This window comes from Globicephala melas, chromosome 10 (assembly GCF_963455315.2).
Source record: "Globicephala melas chromosome 10, mGloMel1.2, whole genome shotgun sequence".
Lineage (NCBI taxonomy): Eukaryota > Metazoa > Chordata > Mammalia > Artiodactyla > Delphinidae > Globicephala > Globicephala melas.
Window position 1 is genome coordinate 60,199,978 of NC_083323.1, and position 19,585 is coordinate 60,219,562.

General features: G+C 52.4%; 1 protein-coding gene across 1 annotated transcript; it reads right to left on the bottom strand.

Moving 5' to 3' along the window:
- Positions 1–922: 922 nt before the first annotated feature.
- Positions 923–15,739, bottom strand: ESPL1 (extra spindle pole bodies like 1, separase). Its single transcript, XM_070046552.1, has 25 exons — positions 15,560–15,739; positions 15,016–15,255; positions 14,648–14,792; positions 14,402–14,540; positions 14,069–14,208; positions 12,988–13,122; positions 11,812–11,931; positions 11,149–11,320; positions 10,628–10,756; positions 10,338–10,494; positions 9,326–9,435; positions 7,252–8,240; positions 6,455–6,809; positions 6,095–6,256; positions 5,509–5,722; positions 5,217–5,407; positions 4,214–4,341; positions 3,967–4,089; positions 2,944–3,099; positions 2,665–2,835; positions 2,435–2,539; positions 2,136–2,251; positions 1,891–1,974; positions 1,558–1,722; positions 923–1,286 (listed from the first exon to the last, which is right to left on the bottom strand). The coding sequence occupies exons 1-25, from the start codon at positions 15,682–15,684 to the stop codon at positions 1,085–1,087; spliced, it is 4,773 nt and encodes a 1,590-aa protein (XP_069902653.1). The 5' UTR covers positions 15,685–15,739; the 3' UTR covers positions 923–1,084.
- Positions 15,740–19,585: the final 3,846 nt, after the last annotated feature.

Consider the following 19,585-nt stretch of genomic DNA (forward strand, 5'->3'; position numbering starts at 1 on the left):
AAGTTCTCCGAGTCGGGGGGAGTAGCACTGTGAAAGGAATGCTTTGGGCAGATGAAGCGGGAGTCTGGCGGTGGAGAGAACACAAAGGAGGCCCGTTATCAACTAAAAAGTACAGCAGTGGGTTTATTAATCAGTGCAGTGTGCTAAATTACCATGTGCTAGAAGTGAGGGATACATAAGAGTGTTAAGATACGTACTTCTGGGGGCTTCCCTGGTGGCGCTGTGGTTGAGGGTCCGCCTGCCGATGTAGGGGACACGGGTTCGTGCCCCGGTCCAGGAAGATCCCACGTGCCGCGGAGCGGCTGGGCCCGTGAGCCATGGCCGCTGAGCCTGCGCGTCCGGAGCCTGTGCTCCGCAACGGGAGGGGCCACAGCAGTGAGAGGCCCGCGTACCGCAAAAAAAAAAAAAAAAAAAAAAAAGATACGTACTTCTGAACTTAATCTAGTTGGAGAGATAAACCGTACATCAGCATCAGAACCCCCCAGAATCTGCTGCTAAAGTGCATGGCACTAACAAGTGTAACAGCTGTTTGTGGGGAAAGGACAGCAGCCTATAACATCCGCTTAGGAGGGGGGCAAAGCAACTGAGGCATTAAACTTGTGTCACTCCCAGGATACCTGAGGGCAGGAAGACAGGATAGACATGAGGGTACCTGGCCAAGACACTCTCAATGGATCTGTCTCTACCTTTCCTTGGGCCTTTGTCCCCACTTAATAGCATTTTGATGCCCCTCTCTCCTTCAGCTTTGTCTGCTGAGGCCAAGACAGGCCCAGCTTTGTCTGTTGGTTTTGCCTTTCTTCCCAAGACTCTCAGACTTGAACTCCTGCAACCTATTCTTATCTATTTATAGTACTACACAGTAGGAAGCCAGCAATAGTCTTATCTTCAAATGTTCTCAGAGGAACTACACAAAACAGGGTTTAAGTGATGTATCTTTATTATATTAAAAATTAAATCAAAAGGAAATGTTGCATATAAAACACTGGGGAAAATCATTTAAAATATTTATCGTAAGGGCCAAATCTAAGTTTGGAGGTAGAACAGTCACATGGCTTCTATCAGCAACAGGAGAGCTCCAAGGGGGTCACTGCAGGGAGACAGGCAAGCCATAGGCTACAGGTGCAGCCCCAATAAGATACTTGAGTCGGGGAGCCTGGCGGGCCTGGCTGACATAGTACAGAAGTGGGGCTCCTGGGCCTGCTCCAAGCCAGCCCTGCAGCAAAGCCTCTGTGTAGCGGTCAATGTCACGGTCAGTCACATCCCAGAGGTTACCTAGAAACAGGGGGCTGGGAAAAGAGAAGGAAGAAATACAAAGTAAGGGTCTAAAACAGAACACCTAGGAAAACACGACTGGTGGTGGTGGTGGTGGTGGTGAGTGAGTTGAGAGGGAGTTCCAGGAGGAGGATAGAGGATGGCAAAGGGTTAAGGGCCCAGGTATGCCAGGGAAGTAGGGTGGGAGGAAGGAGGTGGGGCACAAAAGAGGAAGGATTTAGGGTTCAGACCTGGGAAAGCACTTGGGATGGGGACCTAGGATGGACTTTGCCCCTCGAGACTCACCAGCCAGCCATGATATACTTGAGCACGATGCCAGCCCCCTCCAGGTTTCCGTGCACAGCCAGGGCTGCACTGCTGCAGCCGAACAGCAGGGCCACCGCCCGGCAGCTCAGCCGCAGGACAGCCTGCCCATCCAGGAAGCGGGCACCAGCCCCATGCCCTGCATAGCTGAGGCAGAAGGAGGCGAGATGAGCCTGACCTAGCAGGGCCAGGCCTCTGCTGTGTCTCCAGAGGTGTCCTGAGCCAGTCAGGGGCTCCAAAGCCCCAGAGCAAACCGTGGTGATACCCACCCTGTGGGACTGTCCCTCCCCCCACCTCCCTGCCCTGAGCACTCACATGTACAAGTCACGCTCCGCCAGGGCCGCCTGCACCTGTTCTGGGCTCGGCACCTCCCCGACCACCCCTTTCCAGCCAGCTTCACTACAGGGAAAAGGTAGGAGTAAGAAGGGTTATGGGGCAAAGAGGGCAGAAGGAACAGTAGGGAGAACGTGGGCTGCAACATTTGATTCTGGAGAAAAGGACATTTGCCCCTGTGTTGTGCTACCCCTCCCCACCCTGCTTCTTACTCTTCTCCCGCTGACCTGCTAAAATGAGCTCGGAATTGCTCCTCTGTGCTTGACAGGTTATTGTGGGGATTCAGGACGTAGAAGGTACTGCGAGGATCCACACCTTGGCTCAGCACCGACGAGGCCCCGGACTGATGGGGAGACAGTGGTGATCAGAATCCTGGTCTGGCCCAAGGGCCCAAGCTCCCACAAACCCCAAGCCCCTTTCCACAGCTGATCCATTCCTAAGACCTCCTTCTTCTCTTCCCAGGTTTCTCTACCTTTTCTTGCCCAGTCCCCAATCACCCCCAGTCCCCACTCCCTGAACCCTGCACCTCTTTGATGATGGAGTAGCTGAGTAGGAATCGGAAGGAGGGCAGCCGAGTGACAGGCAGGGCCCGGAGGCTGGGCATGCTCTCCCACGGGAGCTTCTGTAGGTCCTGGGCAAAGAGCACTCAGAGGTTACTGTCCTGAGCCAGGGGTACACAGGAGTCAGAAAGGGCATGGCGGCGAGTAGCTACCCACTGCCCACCAGGCGCTGCCCCTCCGGCCCCTGGCTCCTTACCTTGTCCAGCACCAAGACAAGATGCCTACTGCTTGGTACCGTCTGACCCTGTAGACGCTCTACTGCCTCACTCAGGAGCTCTTGGGCTCGTTCTGGCAGGGCTGGGCACAGCCCATAAGCCAGGGCCTGAACGTCCTGTGGGGTGAGGGTACTGGCACCGCTGAGCATGATCTGCAGGGGAACAGTGGTCATTGAGTACCATAGCTCCCATCTCCACCCTCAGTGGCAGGTGGGAAAGTTAAGGCTACCTTCTTCCCCTTCCCTGATTGCTCAACTCACTTTCAGCAGAGTGGGGTCAGGATACTTCCAGCCACATTCCTGCAGCAATTCTTGTAGACGGGAGGCCTCCTGGGCAGGGCCGGGGTCCTCACTGGATGGCAGCAACAGCCTCCGCCAGCAGCCCAGCACATACTTCTCTAGGGAAGTGGTGAGAACCTGAATGCAGAACAGAGCTGTCAGTCAGAAAGGAAGCTGAGTTTCTTTCCCCACAGGCACCGACATGTTGGAGACGAGGAAATGGGTCTTCCAATAAGTGGATGTGCCTTACTTATCCTACTGCCAGTCATAAAAGGCAAGAAGCGAGAAACATTTTTTCATTTGTTGAGACTCTGGGGGAGTATAGATAAGACGATTTGTAGGGGGACTTCCCTGGTGGTGCAACAGTTAAGAATCTGCCTGACAATGCAGGGGACACGGGTTCGAGCCCTGGTCTGGGAAGATCCCACATGCCGTGGAGGAACTAAGCCCGTGCGCCAAAACTACTGGGCCTGCGCTCCAGAGCCCGCGAGCCACAACTACTGAAGCCTGCGCCTAGAGCCCGTGCTCCGCAACAAGAGAAGCCACCGCAACGAGAAGCCCGCGCAGCACAACAAAGAGTAGCCCCCGCTTGCAGCAACTAGAGAAAGCCCGCGTGCAGCAATGAAGACCCAACACAGCCAAAAAAAAAAAATATATATATATATATATATCTTTAAAAAAAAGATGATTTGTAATAAATCACTACGTTTTGACAAATACGAACAGGTGGGCAAAAGCTAAAGCCAGGAAGTGAAATGAAAGCTGTGGTCGGGAGGCTGATACTTGGGCTTAACTTCTTTTTTTGTACTTATCTTTAAACATTCCATTGCCATAACCCCTTCCAGTCTCAGACTCTTGTTTAAAGTGCTTCCCAAGTGACATAACTTTTTATTTAGGCCTACACTTCCAGAAAGGACTTGAGGTGGCTCAGCAAGAACCTGGGACCCCTGAGAGAGAAGATATTCCTAGGACAGGCCGATCCCACCCCACGCTGGGGACACACACCTCCATCCTGCGGTCCAGTTCCAGCCGCCCCGTCCACCATTCCCGCTTGTCAGTACAGCTGCTGTTCTCTTTCTGTTCCTTCTGGATGGCATCAAACTCTTTCAGGGCTGAACTCACAGAAAGCTGAGGGAGATGGGGTTATAAGAGTTCTGCTTGTCCACGTGACCACCATCTCTCCATCCCCCAGCCACAGCTTGACCAGAAGCCTGCCCCAGCCCAACTTTGCTCCCCAGCCCAGAAAACCTACCTTGTTCTGGGCAGTGGGGATCTGCACAGTGACTGGGGGATTGTCTTTTTCCAGCCGGGTCAGCAGGAGGGTGTCACCCATGGTTCCAGGCTGGAGGGTGGCCAGGGCCAACACACACACGGTCACCCCTGACACACAGGACGTGCCCAGAGTTATTTCAGCTGTTACAAAGAATTCCCTTCCCTGTCTTCTGCATGCAATCCCTGTCCATCACTCAAGACAACTCCTAGAAGATTTCCCTGGCCACTGGAGTTCAAAGGTGCTCTCCCTTACCCTAACAGCTCCTGTAGTCAGAGACCATGTTTTGTATTTATTTGTGTCCCTACAGAAACTAACAACCACTACCCCCCACCACTCCCCACATACAGTGAGGCACTCAAATCATCCGTGAACATGTTTCGTGTTAGCATAGGAAGACCCATGACACTTGAACCAACTTACCCCTAAAGAAAGAAAAACACTGAATTTGCTGGTAACTCAAATTGAGATTCAAAAAAAAAAAAAAAGAGGGGCTTCCCCGTGGCGCAGTGGTTAGGAATCTGCCTGCCAATGCAGGGGACACGGGTTCGAGCCTTGGTCTGGGAAGATCCCACATGCCGTGGAGCAACTAGGCCCGTGAGCCACAACTACTGAGCCTGCGCGTCTGGAGCCTGTGCTCCACAACGGGAGAGGCCGCGACAGTGAGAGGCCCGCGCACCGCGATGGAGAGTGGCCCCCGCTCGCCGCAACTGGAGAAAGCCCTCGCACAGAAACGAAGACCCAACACAGCCAAAAATTAATTAATTAATTAATTAATTAATTAGAAAAAAGAAAGACTTCTAGATTTAAGGTATGTCTGTTTGGTGAGAGTTACAAAATGTCTAATCAATGGAAAATTTATGATCCTTCCGTAAGGATCATAAACGTGTGTGTGAACTAACTAATGCCTTAAACTCCTTCACCCAACTCTTCCCTAAGAAGATGAATAAAAGAACAGCAGAGGCACTGATGCCTGCCGCCATACCACTGGGGATCAGAGCCAGGCGCTCCTGGAAACTCTCCTTCTCAGGCTGGGGGAAGTGGCCAGATCCCGATGCTCTGAAGGAAAAGAGGCGCTGGATGCGGGCCAGGGGTATGTCTCCAGGCCTCTCCTGGAGGTTCAGCCCCTGCAGCTGCTCTGCTATTTCAAGCGATCCTCGGCGCTTCTGGGCCTTGCTGCAGGCAACACAAGAGGGGGTGAGTTCTGCCTCCTTCAAAGTCTGGACCACTCCCCCCAGTCTGTCCCAGCACAAGCCTTAGGGATGGTGGGCACTCACCTGAGCTGCCTGTGGAGGTGGATGAGCAGCTGGTGGCGACAGGTGATGGAGACAGACTCGGTGACAAGGCAGGCAGTGGCGTAGGGATCCCGGTGGCCCAGGCACAAGGCCAGGAGGCGGCAGAGGTGAGCGTAGAGCCCACTAGGAGGGCAGTGACTGACCCCACGGAAAGCAATGCTTAGTGAGTCACAGATGGAATCCAGGATAGAGAGACCTAGAGGAAGGTCAAGACACCGATGAATCCCCGACTTCCTAACTGATAGGAACTTTCCAAGAATGAGTGTCTGTCTCCTCTCCCACGTGGAAAACAGCAGCTACCACTTATGAAGGGCAGTGTGCCAAGTGGGGAGCTACGCAGTTTACATGCATCAACTCTCTCCATCCTCCCCAAATTCCACCTTACGGTTAAGTAAATTGAAGCTCAGAGAGGTGGAGTGACTAGAGTTCAGCTAGTAGACAAAGAGTGCTAGGATTCAAACCCAGGTTCAAAGGCTGCCAGATCCAGATGGTCCAAAACCAGAACCAAGGACAGTAATGGAAAGGCACTGGGATCAAGTGATCACACCTTTGTGGTCAGCATACTTACTGACGGCTACGGGGGCCGAGGGGAGTCGGAGCGGAGGACCAAGATCCTTGTCTCTCTCCTTGTCTGGGCCCCGGACGGGCAGCTCTTCTTTGCTGGCATCCCGTCTCAACACCTCACATTCTCCTATGGATGAATCGAGCCCTGGAGCTGGGGTCTTCCCACCTGGGCAGACAACACGACTTTCCTGTAGAGTCCCCTCTTCCTGCCATCCCCTTTGCTCTCCCTTCTAGGGTCTGGCCCCAGGGCCAGCAAAAGAACTTTCTTCCTGTTCCATCTTTGGCACCAGTTCTTTCTCAAGTTTTGGCCCCAGGGCAACCCCAAAAAATCATGGACCTCTATTTTCCACCCTTGCCATCATACCTGAGGCTGAGTCTTCCCCATCAGGGCCCCTGAGGATCTCAAAGCTCATTTCCATCTGCTTGTCAGTCAGTTCCTCCTCAAGGATGGTCCTCATCATCTCGGGGCCCAGCTCCTCACAATGTCCTGATGCCAGCTTCTTGACCCTCCGGCTTCTACCACTGAGGCCAGGGTGCCCAGGGGCACTGCCTTGGGCGGCCACCGAGTTTGTCTTCACGCTCGGGCCCTTCCTGGCCCGGCCCCGGCCCCGGCCCCGGCCGCAGCCCCGGGAAGCAGTGCCCCGTCCCTTGGGTCCCTCTGCAAGCCGTGCCCCAACTGAGACAGCGTCTTCCAGGTCACTGTCATCACTGAAGTTCACCTAGGATGGTGGGAAAGGGAGAAGGGCCAAATGACAAGACATTGTCCGCCAGCAGGTGGCGCTGTGGAAGCGCCATCATAGAGGCCCTTGGGGAAGATTTAAGAATCAACCTCCCAGGTATTAGGCCACACTCAGCCAGGGGCAGTAACCCTGGGTTGTGGAAGGAGGGAGAGGAGGAAGGAAGAGAAGATAAGGAGGATGAAAAGGGAAAGGAACCGTATAGAGTGAAGAAAAGTCCCTTCTGTCTGAAACAAAGATGGACTTGAACTAGGTCTTGCTGTGGAAGATGTAGGGGTCCTGCAGTAACAGGAGAGCTTAAGGTTCCCCACCCCAACCCCCGCCAGCCCTAGGAAGCTATTCCAGAGACACCTGCTCTGCAGAACTCTTCTGCAGGATCACCCCCACTCAACACCAGTACCACCTAGCCACAGTCCCATCTCACCTTGAGGCGTGTCTGGGACCTCTGTTGTACCCTGGGGGCCTTGGGAACCTCAGGCTTGCTCTTTGTAAGGAGGACTTCCTCAAACACAGTGAAGGGGACACGAGGGCCACCCTGCCTGACCCGGCCTGGGGGCTTAGGTGTACAGGGTGGTCCTCCACCTTCCAGACCTTTCAGAGAGGTATTTGAGAGCGGCAGGGTAGCAGAGACCTCTTGCTGGCGTCTTCGTCCACAATGTTTTTGGCTCCAAGGCTTAGAGTGTTCTGAGCCTGCAGGGGTCTTTACTGATGGTGGCTGCCAGCCCCAGGAGCTCGCAAAAAGTCGAGGAGTGCAGCAGCTGAGGCTAGCCAGCTTTGCAAGGGCCTGAACCAAGAGCAGGTGGGCTCGCCAGGGCTCCAGGTGGGGTATCCGAGCCACCACAAACTTTAGCCCCAACTCCAGGATCTTCCCCAGGCTCTTGTTTGACGGCTGGCTCAGCCCCTCCAGTGCCAGCTGTGCGTATGCCTGAGCCGAGATCTCATCGAAGAGGCCCAGGACAGGAGAGGGGGGTGCTTTGTGATTCAGGGAAGCTTGTAGAGCTTGGGTGAGGCGCTCACTGGCTGCGGGGCAACACTTCAGCACAACCTGCAGCAGATCCAGGCCCTGGGCCTGATGGCCCATGGCCAGCCTCGCGCCCGCTGTGATCAACACCCAGCGCAGACAGACTGCTGAGAGGACAGGGCTGGCACAGAGTGAGCAGTCACAAGTGGGCAAATGGGTCAGGAAGCCAGGGCTGGGCTGGGGCTTTGTTTTCAGGATTGGGGAGGAGTTAGTAGAAGGTGCTACAGGGCCAGGCTCCTTGGCCACGGTGGCCACCAGCTCCAGGTCAGGGCCTCTTAGAACAAGCTCTTCCTCTGGAAGCTCTGGAGGATGGGGCACCCAGGCCCGCTGCTTCCCCTTCTGCAAGTGGACCTTCTTCACAGAGTCTGGGTGTTGCGCTAGTCCGACAAACTCTGAGGGAAGAGTGGAAAAAGAATTACAAAACTGGGAGAAATGATACCAGTGTGTCCTGAGCTACCTCAGCGGCCAACGACCTACTAACTGTTCATATACGTTACTGTACTAACATACTAAATATTAGCATCCTTGCTATTTTTTCAATAAAATCCTAACATTTTCTGCCCTTCTAACAATGCATCAGCACAGCCCACAGAGCTCCCGTATCTGCAGCTCAGAAGGCTGCATGGCTCAGGCCAGAAGGCCGGCACCCCGAGGCCCAAGTCTTAATCCTGTCTCTGGCCCCTGACTAGCCCCATGATCCTGGCCTCAAACATTGAATTTCTCAATTTTCTGAGTTTACAAATGAAAAAACTCTATGTTCCCAACTCAACTTTCCAGGATTTTGTGTGGGTCCAGTGAAATACTACAGGTAAAAGTGGTTGATAAGGAAAAAAAAAAAGCACCATAGATACAATATTTTATTATTAGCTTAAGTCCTTCTGAGGATGCTACATTTGTGCTGCCCCATACAGTAGCCACATGTGCGGCTACTGAACACAGGAAGTGTGGCGAGTACCTAAGGCACTGAATATTCAATTTTATTTAAATTAAAATATATTAGTGCTGGGAATTCCCTGGCAGTCCAGTGGTTAGGACTCAGTGCTTTCACTGCAGGGGCCCGGGTTCAATCCCTGCTCCAGGAACTAAGATCCCGCAAGCTGCATGGCACAGGCAAAAAAAACAAACAAAAAAAACCCCAGAAAAACAACAACAACAACAAAAATATATATACATATGTATCTATACGTGTGTGTGTGTGTGTGTGTGTGTGTGTGTGTATGTATGTGTGTGTGTGTATATATATATATATATATATATATATATATATATGCACTGAAAACTAGAAGCAGGTAAGGTAGCCCTGGACAGCCCATCTGAAGGAGGGACACCAATGGTCTGACTGAAGTGAAGGGAGCTTTGCCCTGGGACAGAAGTCAGTCTGATTTAGAAGAGAACCTAACCTTGACATGTAAAGCTGTGTTGCGGTGCGTGCATCACTCTCACCACCGCCCACGGGCATAGGGGCCGGGCTGCTCACCTGTGCAAGACTCGAGCAAGAACAGAACCTGCTGCAGGTCCGACTGACAGAGGTTGATGTCATTGCGCGCCAGCTCCAGCTCCCCCTTCAGCACCAGGAACAGGGCACACCTGGTTGGGAGAGAAGATGACGACCCATTAGTGGAATCCTTTGTTTTCCTGGAGAGTCTTTTTTTAAAAAATAAATTTATTTATTTATTTGTTTGTTTGTATTTTTGGCTGTGTTGGGTCTTTGTTGCCATGCGCCGGCTTTCTCTAGTTGCAGTGAGCGGGGGCTACTCTTCATTGCGGTGCACGGGCTTCTCATTGTCATGGCTTCTCTTGTTGCGGAGCACGGGCTCTAGGCACGCAGGCTTCAGTAGTTGTGGTATGTGGGCTCAGTAGCTGTGGCTCGCGGGCTCTAGAGCACAGGCTCAGTGGTTGTGACGCACGGGCTTAGTTGCCCCGCGGCATGTGGGATCTTCCTGGACCAGGGCTCGAACCCATGTCCCTTGTAGTGGCAGGCAGATTCTTAACCACTGCACCACCAAGGGAGCCCTCCTAGAGAGTCTTTCTGCCCCTTTCCCAGGCAGAGCCATCACAGTCTTTTCCAGTGTCCAGAAGGCCTTTAATTCCTAAGGCTGACTTCAGGCACTCCCTGACAAAAACCCTCTACACTCATCTCTCAAACCAACTCACCCTCGTGCCTGAGGACAGGATTTCCCAGACGGAACTCCTCACCAAAAGGATCCTCCAGGCGAAGAGATTTAGGGAAACACTGTATACTAGATCTCCCGTCTGGAGATTGATAATGTGTGTTAGCATACTGGAGGACATGGTAAGTCCTACAGGAAATGAAAACATCTAATCTTGATTAACTCAGCATTTCCCACTTGTTCGCCATGGAATGCTGCATTCTTCCACCAACCCGTCCAAATATAACATGTTAATCTGTGGAACAGTTTGGGAACCCACGGTCAAGGTCGTAGGCACTCAGGTTTGGGAATCGGCATCCTCTTGGGCCCTCTACTCACTGGCGCGGTATCTGCAGCTTTGTTGTAAGTTTCAGGGCCTCCAAGCAAAAGGCTTTGGCTTCGCTCACACTACCCAGGTGGACCAGGCGGGAGACCAGCTTCTCCGAGCAGCTTAGCACCTCAGTAAGAACCTGCCATTTTTGTACCAGATTTTCACCTGTAGCAAAGGAGAGAGACGAGACCATCATCATGTGGAACCAGGACCCGTAGCCTGGATCCTCTGCAGACATAACTGCCAGCCCCGCCATCTAGCCTGTTCCTTCCACCTTAGCTCTCCTCCTCGGACTTACCATAGTCCAGAAATGGTGTCTCCACAGCTGTCTTCTGAGCCGAGAGCACATCGCTGCCCATGAGCAGGAGGATGATGCTTCGGAGGAGCTTGTGGGCGTCGATGAGCGCTATCTCAGGTGTCTGCCAGCCTGCGCAAGCGTGGGGGGAAGGTGGGAGTGACAAGAAGGGAGATGATGTGGCCAGAACTTCCACCACCTTCAAACAGTAAGAAAGCAAATGCGAAGCATGCTCTCACCCTCTCCCCCCACACTCAAGGCAGACAGAGCTAATCAATCACAGAACTCTCTCCCCCGAGGCCACATGGAGTCTCAGAACCCTTGTCAGTGTCGTGTTCAGGGCAGTCACTGAGCAGTCAATTAGAGTCAGCAAGCAAACTGAAACTCATCTGCTATCCCAGGCCTGCTCTGGGCAGCTTCTAGTTAGGTTCATCCACGCAGCGGGACAGCAGAGGGGACGAGGGCAGAGAAGAGCTGACAGCGGACAAACCACACAAGGAGGGCCATCCACCCTCTTCTTTCACCTTGAGCACAGAGCTGCTCCCACAGGGAGGCCGAGAGGCTGCCTGATGAGAGGCTCAGGTAGACTGCCACAAGCTGCAAGGCCTGGACGCGCAGCAGGTACCAGGCCTTGGATGGCCTCTGGAGGGCAGGGTCCCGAAGCACAGACAGCAGCAGAGAGGCACCCTCAGCCACCTGGGGGGAGGGGGCAGGGGCGGAGGAGAGCAGTGAGTGAGGCAGGGTCAGCAATTCAGAGCTCAAGGTGCCCCTATGGATCACGTAGCCCAAACCCCTGCTTTTCAGATGATAAAAGCTGGAGAGCAAACTAGAGCCTGAAAGGGCAGGAGACTCAGCCAAGTCACACAGCTAGTGTGTGAGGAAGCCCAGCCTTTTGGATCCCACTGGATCTCCAGTCGAGGGCGCCAGTGTCATCCCAGTTTCTAGTCACGGGACAGACTTTCCCCCTGGCCCCAGAGGGAGCTGGAAAAGGATGAAAAGGATGGAATGGCTCCTAGAGAAGCACACGTGGACGATCCACGGGAGAGGGCAAGGCGAGATATTTCTGCTCCTCGGGGCCATGAACATTCTCCCCAGCTCCAGGGAAGCCTCAGGAGCCAGACAGGTTATCTGGAGAATCCTAAAATCCTTCCCATACCCAAGACCTTCGGGGATCAAGAGAGAAGCACCTTCTGGCAAGCACAGTAGAGCTGACTTCGCAGGAGGTCACAGGTCAGGGAAAGGAGCAGGCATGTATCTGTGGTGCGATCCAGAAGCTTCAGACTTGATTCTGCCTCTTCCAGGTACAACTGAGGAAGCAATCGGGGGTGCGTGAGCATGCTGGTGAGGAGAGGCAGCCGGACTCTCCAAATTAAAGCAGATTAAAGCATTTGCAAGCAAAATGTTGACCTTGTCCAATTAAATATTAAATTATTTCAAATATTGTAGTCTACGTAGGAATTATTCTCACTCACTAAAATGCTCATTTAGTACCTTTCTGTTAACCACTAAGCTAGAGAGACAAAGCTGGATAAGCTGTAAGCGGGCCCTTCCATCCAACAGCTTGCAATGCAGGGGCGGGGGGGGGGGGGGCAGGGGTGGGCGTGGGCACCCAGGACCCAGGGAAAGTGGTTGATTTTACCCTTGAAGAAGGGGACATATAAAATGCTTTATGAAGGAGACAACTGAGCTAGACCTTGAAAAGAAAGTATGGGTTTGCTGAAGGAAAATAAAGTTGGGGCGAGGGTGCATTTAGGGTGAAGGGTCTACCACAACCAAAGACAGCGGGGTACGTATGAGGAATATAAAGTAAGTGGTACAGATTAGCATAAAGTTCATGGTGTGGAGCGGCGAGACAAAGAGTGAACCAGAATATAGAAGGTGTGCAATCCAGAGTAAAGGATCTGGACAGTATCCCTCAGGTAGCGGAGAAGCCAATGTAATCCTTTAAGCAGGAAAAGAGATAAGATCAGATCTGTGCCTAACATGATGCCACTAGTAGCCGGAGTGGAAAAGGGAGGAACTGGAGGCCAGGAGACCAGTTAGGATACATTGTTAACAGCCCTAAGTGAACAAAAAGCATCAACTGGGACAACAGAAATGGCTGGGAAACCCCGGATTAGCAGCGTATTGCCAGTGCCGACTAGGTAAGACTGAATGAACAGTTGGTTTGGCAGTGAGACGGAGAAAGATGCCTCCTCTCCCCCAGCTGCGTCCCAACCACTCCACACTTTACCATCCTTCAGCCAAATGTGGTACGGAAGGCAGAGAAGCCACTCCTTCAGTAGTCTACCTTCTCAGAGGAGAGCTGGGTCACCGAAGCCAGGTCCCCCTGCAGCCCCAGGCTAGCGCGGCTGGGCACTCACCTGGGCGTAGCTGGGACAGCCGAGTGTCAGGAGGAGCTGGGTGGCGTGGCAGGAGGAGCCGGCTGCCTTCGCGTGGTCCTCCAGTCTCTGGGAGGCGATCCGTATGAGCAGGAAGACCTCCAGAGCTCGCAGGGGCTGGGGGGCCAGGAGCAGCATATTTACCCAGCTCGCGCTCAGCCTTCATTTCTAGCCCCTCCCCTCCAGCCCTTTGGGACCTTGGTCTGACCTGAGGGCCTGGCTGGAATGTGGCCACCCAGACCGAGCAACCACTGGCCATCCTCAGGGAGCCGGAGAGGAGAGCAGCGAGGGCGTCTGCAAACCCTCCTACCCCCTCACTTGTTTTAAAGCCCACACGCCAGGTGTCTTCAATAGCCAGGATTTCCTGAGCGTTTGCTGTGTGCCAGGCACTGTGCCAGCTCACTTTATTTTCATAGCAACTCTAACCCTAATCTTACAGACGAGGAAACTAATAGGTTAACATATGTTAAGCTGCTTGTCTAAGTTCACATAACACGTATGTGGTAGAGCCGAGACTCAAATCTAGGGCTCAGGCAGCTTCCCAGGCTCCTCCTGCTAGGAATATGACCTAATGCCCACAGTAACAAAGATCCTCTATGTGCAACGTCCTTTTTCAGAGGTTCCTAATATGGGGTCCAGGGAAGAGCTTCAGGGAGTCCTTGAAACCTGACATTGCATGTAAAAATGTAAAATTGTATCTGTAGGCATTTATGTATTTTTTCTGAGTATACAGGTCTCAAATTATCTGATAATTATCAATAATCATGGCTAACGTTTGAGTATTCCGTTTACACACACCATCTTTCACGCATTATCTCACTGAATGCTAACAAGGCTATGAGTTAGTAGTATTATTACCCTCATTTTAGAAATAAGGAAATGGGCTTGGAAGGTTAAGCAACTTGTTTAAGGCCATGTACTAGTAAACGCTGGAGCCTGGATTTAACTCAGGGAGACTGGTGACACAGCCCACACTGGATGACATGACTTCTCAGCAAGGACACAGGCCAAAGAAGGTGAAGGAGCTGGGTTTCTGGCCCGTGTCAACGCCCTGCCCCGTTACCTTTGCCACCAGCTGGTAGAGGGCCGCTAGGATCTGTAGGGAGGCTGCTGTCTGCTGCAGACACCGCACAGCGGGGGCCTGCCCCTTTGTAAGCACCTCCTTCCACAGGGCCAGGGCTTGGTCCAGGCATGTGGACTGAGCTGTAAGTCAGAAGAAAGGGACCAGCCATTCTCTCAGTGTGGGCATCTGGGGAAAGGTGGTCCTCTTCCCCATAATGGCCTCTGCCCTTGTGCCCACCTTCCACTCCACAGGGCAGCCTCCCTCACACCTGGGGCACCCACAGGAAGCCACAGAGGAGGCCCCATCCCACCACACTACGTTCACGGTCCTCACCAGCATCTGCAGCCAGGTTGAAGGCAATGTTACTGTATAGGAAACGATCTTCCTGGAGTTTATCTTCATAGTTCAGGTCATTGACTTCAAACTCCTCCAGGTTACGAGGGGCCTGGGCCCTCCGATCCCGCTCAATACCCTGGATGGGGCGACCAGGGTGAAAACACAGTTGTCACGAGCTTACTGGGGCCCAGGGAAAATAAACCCTGTATCCAGTTCTGCTCAACCCCACAGCAGCCATCTCACCTCCTGCATTTTGGCCTCCAGGGTACAGATGTAGAGCCACAGCAGGGCCTGTGCTTTATCATCCAGAAGCCGATCCTCGGCCTGGGCCTCGGGCCTCACAGACTCCAGAAGCTGCAGGGCTTCCCGGATGGCATCCAAGGCAGAGCTATAGGGAGAAGACGCACTTAAGCCAGGCTACTGTGAGTGCCTGCCACGCTGTCCTGGGAAGGGCCTTCTGCAGCACAGCTGGCCTCATCCTTTGAATTGAGTTCCCATGACCACAAACTCAAGGGAGTGCTCAGGGACGTGGAGAGGGAAACGGGCTCCAGGAAGGGTAAGAGGAGCTAGGGCAAGAAGCAAGAGTGGCCTTCCCAGGCCTTCCTCCTCACCAGTCGGTCTGCTGGGCAAAGTCGTGATAGCAGAGCACCTGAGCCAGTTCCACCAGGTGGGTGGCTCGGGCCCAGGCCCCGGCCGGAGTTTCCTCGGGGCTCAGCTCCAGCAGGTCGCAGATGACATTGAAACGTTCCTGCCCCGTGTTGGCCCGCACCGCCTTGTAGGTCCGCAGCTCCTCCCTGAGCAGGACGGCCAGGGTCTCTGGGTCCCAGCCGCTCAGGCTGTCTCGCAGCGTCCTGAGAGAGGGCAGGCTCAGCACCGGGGAGCCCATGAAGCACGGCGCCTCTGCCCCAGGCCAAGGAGTCCCCGCCTCAGCTTGCTGAGAGCTCAGTTTCCAGTGGTGAAAGCAAGAGCAATTGCCTGTCACCGCTGTCCCCCCAACTACCCAGCACAGTGGCTGGCACACAGTCGGCACTCAATCCATAATGATGAATGGAGGAAACAGTGCCTTTTTCAGACATGAGGATGAATGTGACCATGAGTGCCAAAGCAGCCCTCTCCAGGGGATAAAAATGGTTGTCCCCCTCCCCACCAACTCACTTCAGCTGTAGCTCCTTGTCTCCGGCTCTGGCTGCATCCATCTTGACCCGGACCCAGAAGGTGACTGGCTCAGTCATGTGTTTGGGGCCACAGGGCTGCAGGGCTGTCAGCCACAAAGTCACCATCTTGCAGCCCTGGGCCTGTTTACCCAGTTTCTTCAAACTCTCTACGTGCAGCCGGAAGCATCTGTGCAACTGACCAGAGGAAGAAAACAGACCACACTGGAGAGAGGAAGCAAGGAGTCTGTACCATGGGGGAGGATGTGTGTGCTCAGGGTCCTCCTGCCCCCAAGCCCGCCCCACAGACACCTAAGAACTAAATATCTGGGTGCTCTCAACCTGAGGCTTCGACCCATCCCACCCATGTATCCGTCACCCACACCCCTGCAAACCTGCTCCTTCTTTTTTTTTTTTTTGTTAGAAGATGTTGGGGGTTAGGAGTTTATTAATTTATTTATTTATGCTGTGTTGGGTCTTCGTTTCTTGTGCGAGGGCTTTCTCTAGTTGTGGCAAGCGGGGGCCACTCTTCATCGCGGTGCGCGGGCCTCTCACTATCGCGGCCTCTCTTGTTGCGGAGCACAGGCTCCGGACGCGCAGGCTCAGCAGCCATGGCTCACGGGCCCAGTTGCTCCGCGGCACGTGGGATCTTCCCAGACCGGGGCTCGAACCCGTGTCCCCTGCATTAGCAGGCAGACTCTCAACCACTGTGCCACCAGGGAAGCCCCTCCTGACCCTTCTCAGCAAATCACCACCTTCTCCTGAGCTGGAAAGGCGAGACCATCTTGGCCTCTTCCTTCTCCCTCCCTCACACCGGTCACTTTCCAGGTTAATCCTTGACTTCTTGCACTCACCCACTTCTTTCCATCCCTTGGGAAGCTGTTTCAGTTCAGACGCCCACCCTTTCCTGCCTGGGCTGCTAGAGCCGCCTGGGTGCCTGGTGTTGTCCTTTCCTTCTGTTTATTCGCCACAGTGATGCCGAGAAGCCCAAGATACCAATCCGATACCAGGCCTCCACTTAAATCGAGAGGCTCATCAAACGAAACCCAAGGCCCTCTCTGACCCGTCTTGCCAACCCATCATTTCATGGGTATTCCTGCTTTATGACAGTGGTTCTCACTCTGGTTGCCCAAAGGACCACGTAGAGGAACTTTAAGAAAAATATCCAGATGCCTGGGCTCCAGTGTCAGAGATTCTGAAGCAATTAGCTTAGGACAGGCTTTAGAATTTTTTTTTTTTTTAGTTCACTCAGGTGATTCTAATGTCTAGTCAGGTTGAAAACCACTGGCCCAGGACAAGGCTAAATATAAAAAGTGAATCAAAAAAAAAAAAAAAAGTAAATATGAAGGCGTGGTGAGATTAAAAAAAAAAAAGTGAATGAATCAAAAAAATTAAATAACAGTACAGGTGAGGTCCGGGAAACACTGCCCCAGGCACTGCTGCCAACATGCAGCTCCTAACTCTCTACTCCAAGGCAGGGTCCTGGCCAGGCCCTTTCATGCTACTGGAGCCCCCTCCTCCCTTCAATATAACCTCCCTCCTGCCCTCATACCTTCTCAGGAGGCACCTCACGATAGGTGTCTGGCTTTGCCAAGCCCAGGTGCTGACAGAGGGGCTCGGAGATGGCACAGGCCTCGGCATAAAGCTTGTGACTATAGAAGTTGTAGGCCAGGTTACTGGTGTAAGAGGCTGCAGGGGAGAGAGAGGACAGCTGACCGCAGGAATGGTTCCACTGCCCTCTGCTGTTGGAGGGGCAGCAGAGAGATGCTAAACCTGTGGTCAGCTCAGCAGTCCCCAGATCAGCCAGGAACCCCCATCGCTAGGGAATGAGAACGGGACAGCTCTCCCCTTCATGCTCCAAGTCAGCCCATGCCCTCCATTCCAGGAAGGTAACCCCACACCAGCCAGCCTCTCTGCACTTGTTTTACAAGAGCCAAGTCCTCATCCCCACACAGGGCCTGTCTCTCCTCACATGCCAATCTCTGTCTTCATCTTGCTCCAAAGGTCAGCATTTTGGGGGAAACGCTCTGGCCTATCCTTTACTTCCCTCTCCTTCCCTCATTCCACTGAAGCCACAGTAGCCTCCCTGCTACTCCTTGAACACGCCAGCCCCTCTCCTGCTGTAGGGCCTTGACACTGGCTGTTTCCTCTGCCAGGGGACGTCCTTTCCCAGTTTTCCACATGGTCAGTTCCCTCACACCCTCCAGGCTGTGCTTATGTCACCCTCTCCAAGAGGCCTACTCGGACCACCATTTTTTTTTTTTTGGCCACATGGCATCTTAGTTCCCCAACCGGGGATTTGAACCCGCACCCCCTGTACTGGAAGCGTGGAGTTCCAACGACTGGACCACCAGGGAAGGCCCTGACCACCTGTTTAAATGGTAATTTGCCCCCCCTCACCTGCCCTGACCTCCTAATTCCCTTTCTTATCCTGCTCTACTTTTCCTTTCCCTCCATATTTCTGATCACTTTCTAACATGTTGTACTTCAATTATTCTACTGTTTATGGTCTTTCTCCCCCAACCAGAATGTGGCTTCATGAGAGCAGAGATCTTTGTTTTATTTACTGACATATCTAAGTACTCAGAACAGTGCTTAGCACATAGTAGGTACTCAATAAATATTCACTGAATGAATACAATTTTCCTAAGTTCTAGTTTAGGCAGCTTCTTGGCTATCGATATAGATGGCTGGGAGAAAATAAAGAAGGTCTTCAATATCAATACTCTGTGGGAAGAATTTTCATACTATTAATTTTTGTGACTCCTGATGACCTGTGGCCAGGTTCAACCTGATAATATGAATATGAAAAACGCTCCAAAACCTTCTAGTGACTGAACTCATTAGGTTTATATAATTCAAACTAAAGGGCTATGCTTTTTGTAAAACTGAGGGGGAAATTTATTATGAAATACAAAACAGGTAAAACTAATTGATGCTGTTAGGATAGTTAGTGGTTACTGTTGGGGTGTGGGGACCAGAAGGGGGCACAAAGAGGGGTTTTTTCAGGTGTCTCTGTCATGCTCTGTTACTTGACCTAGATGTTGGTTACAAACCAAGCTCACTTTGTAAAAATCCATCAAGCTGTCTGCTTATGATCTTTGTATTTTCCTGTATGTATATTTCAATAAAAAGAGTGGGGAGAAATATTCATGCCTGTTGGTTAATATATACATATACATAGTATATATACATATAGTAAATATACACAGTATATCTCTAGAGGGATACATAAGAAATTGACCATATTAGCTGCCTCTGCAGAGTGGGACTTGGGTGACTAGGATTAAGCGCAGTAGAGGGACTTTTCGCTGTACGCCCTTTTGTGCAATTTGTATTTTGAATCATGTGAATGTTCTACCTGGTTTTAAAAAAATTAAGTTATAAATGTTCTACATTTTCATGAAACAAATACCAAGTCAGATTTCAAAGCCAATGAGAAAAAAATTCACATCTGCTATGATAAATGAGCCTCATCACTTCTCTCCTGCTGTTAAATACAGAGATCCTTATAAATATCTTTCTCACTGCCTCCCTAAGCCATAGGGAGGTCCCACAGAACTATCCAGCTACTGCTACTTGCCTGCCTAACAAGCGATGACCCTCCCAAGAACCCTGTATCTGGGCCCTAGGACACTAACCAGTCATCCCCAGGTAGTCAGTCAGCTCTCGGCCTGACAGGCCCTGTAAGGCCTCCATCATCCAGACAACAGTAGATTTGCAACTTTCCACTAGCTGGGCCAGGTCAGCCAAATCACCTTCCTGAAGGGACAAAAAAGGTGAGAGGAAACATAATAGGTCTAAGGTGACGTCCACCCCACCTTGTGCCGAAAGCCAAAGCAACCCCAAAGCTCTACTGAGGGCAGTCAAGCAACTCCAGACCCTAGGACCGGTCCAGGTTTTCTGATTCCAGATGGTACCTGACAGCCTTGGGCAAAGTCATAAACCACCGTAGTGTAGAGGTGAAGTCCCTGAAAGTGCATCTGAACCAAAGCCTGAAGTTGCTTGGCGGAGTCCCCACAGACCTAAG

Excerpts from the sequence above, each read along its gene's own strand:
- ESPL1 (XM_070046552.1), bottom strand. The coding sequence starts at position 15,684 with ATGGTGACTTTGTGGCTGACAGCCCTGCAGCCCTGTGGCCCCAAACAC. Across the intron at positions 14,209-14,401 it reads CAACCTGGCTGCAGATGCTG|CTCAGTCCACATGCCTGGAC; the intron begins GTGAGGACCGTG and ends TCTGACTTACAG. Across the intron at positions 10,495-10,627 it reads GACACCATTTCTGGACTATG|GTGAAAATCTGGTACAAAAA; the intron begins GTAAGTCCGAGG and ends CCTTTGCTACAG.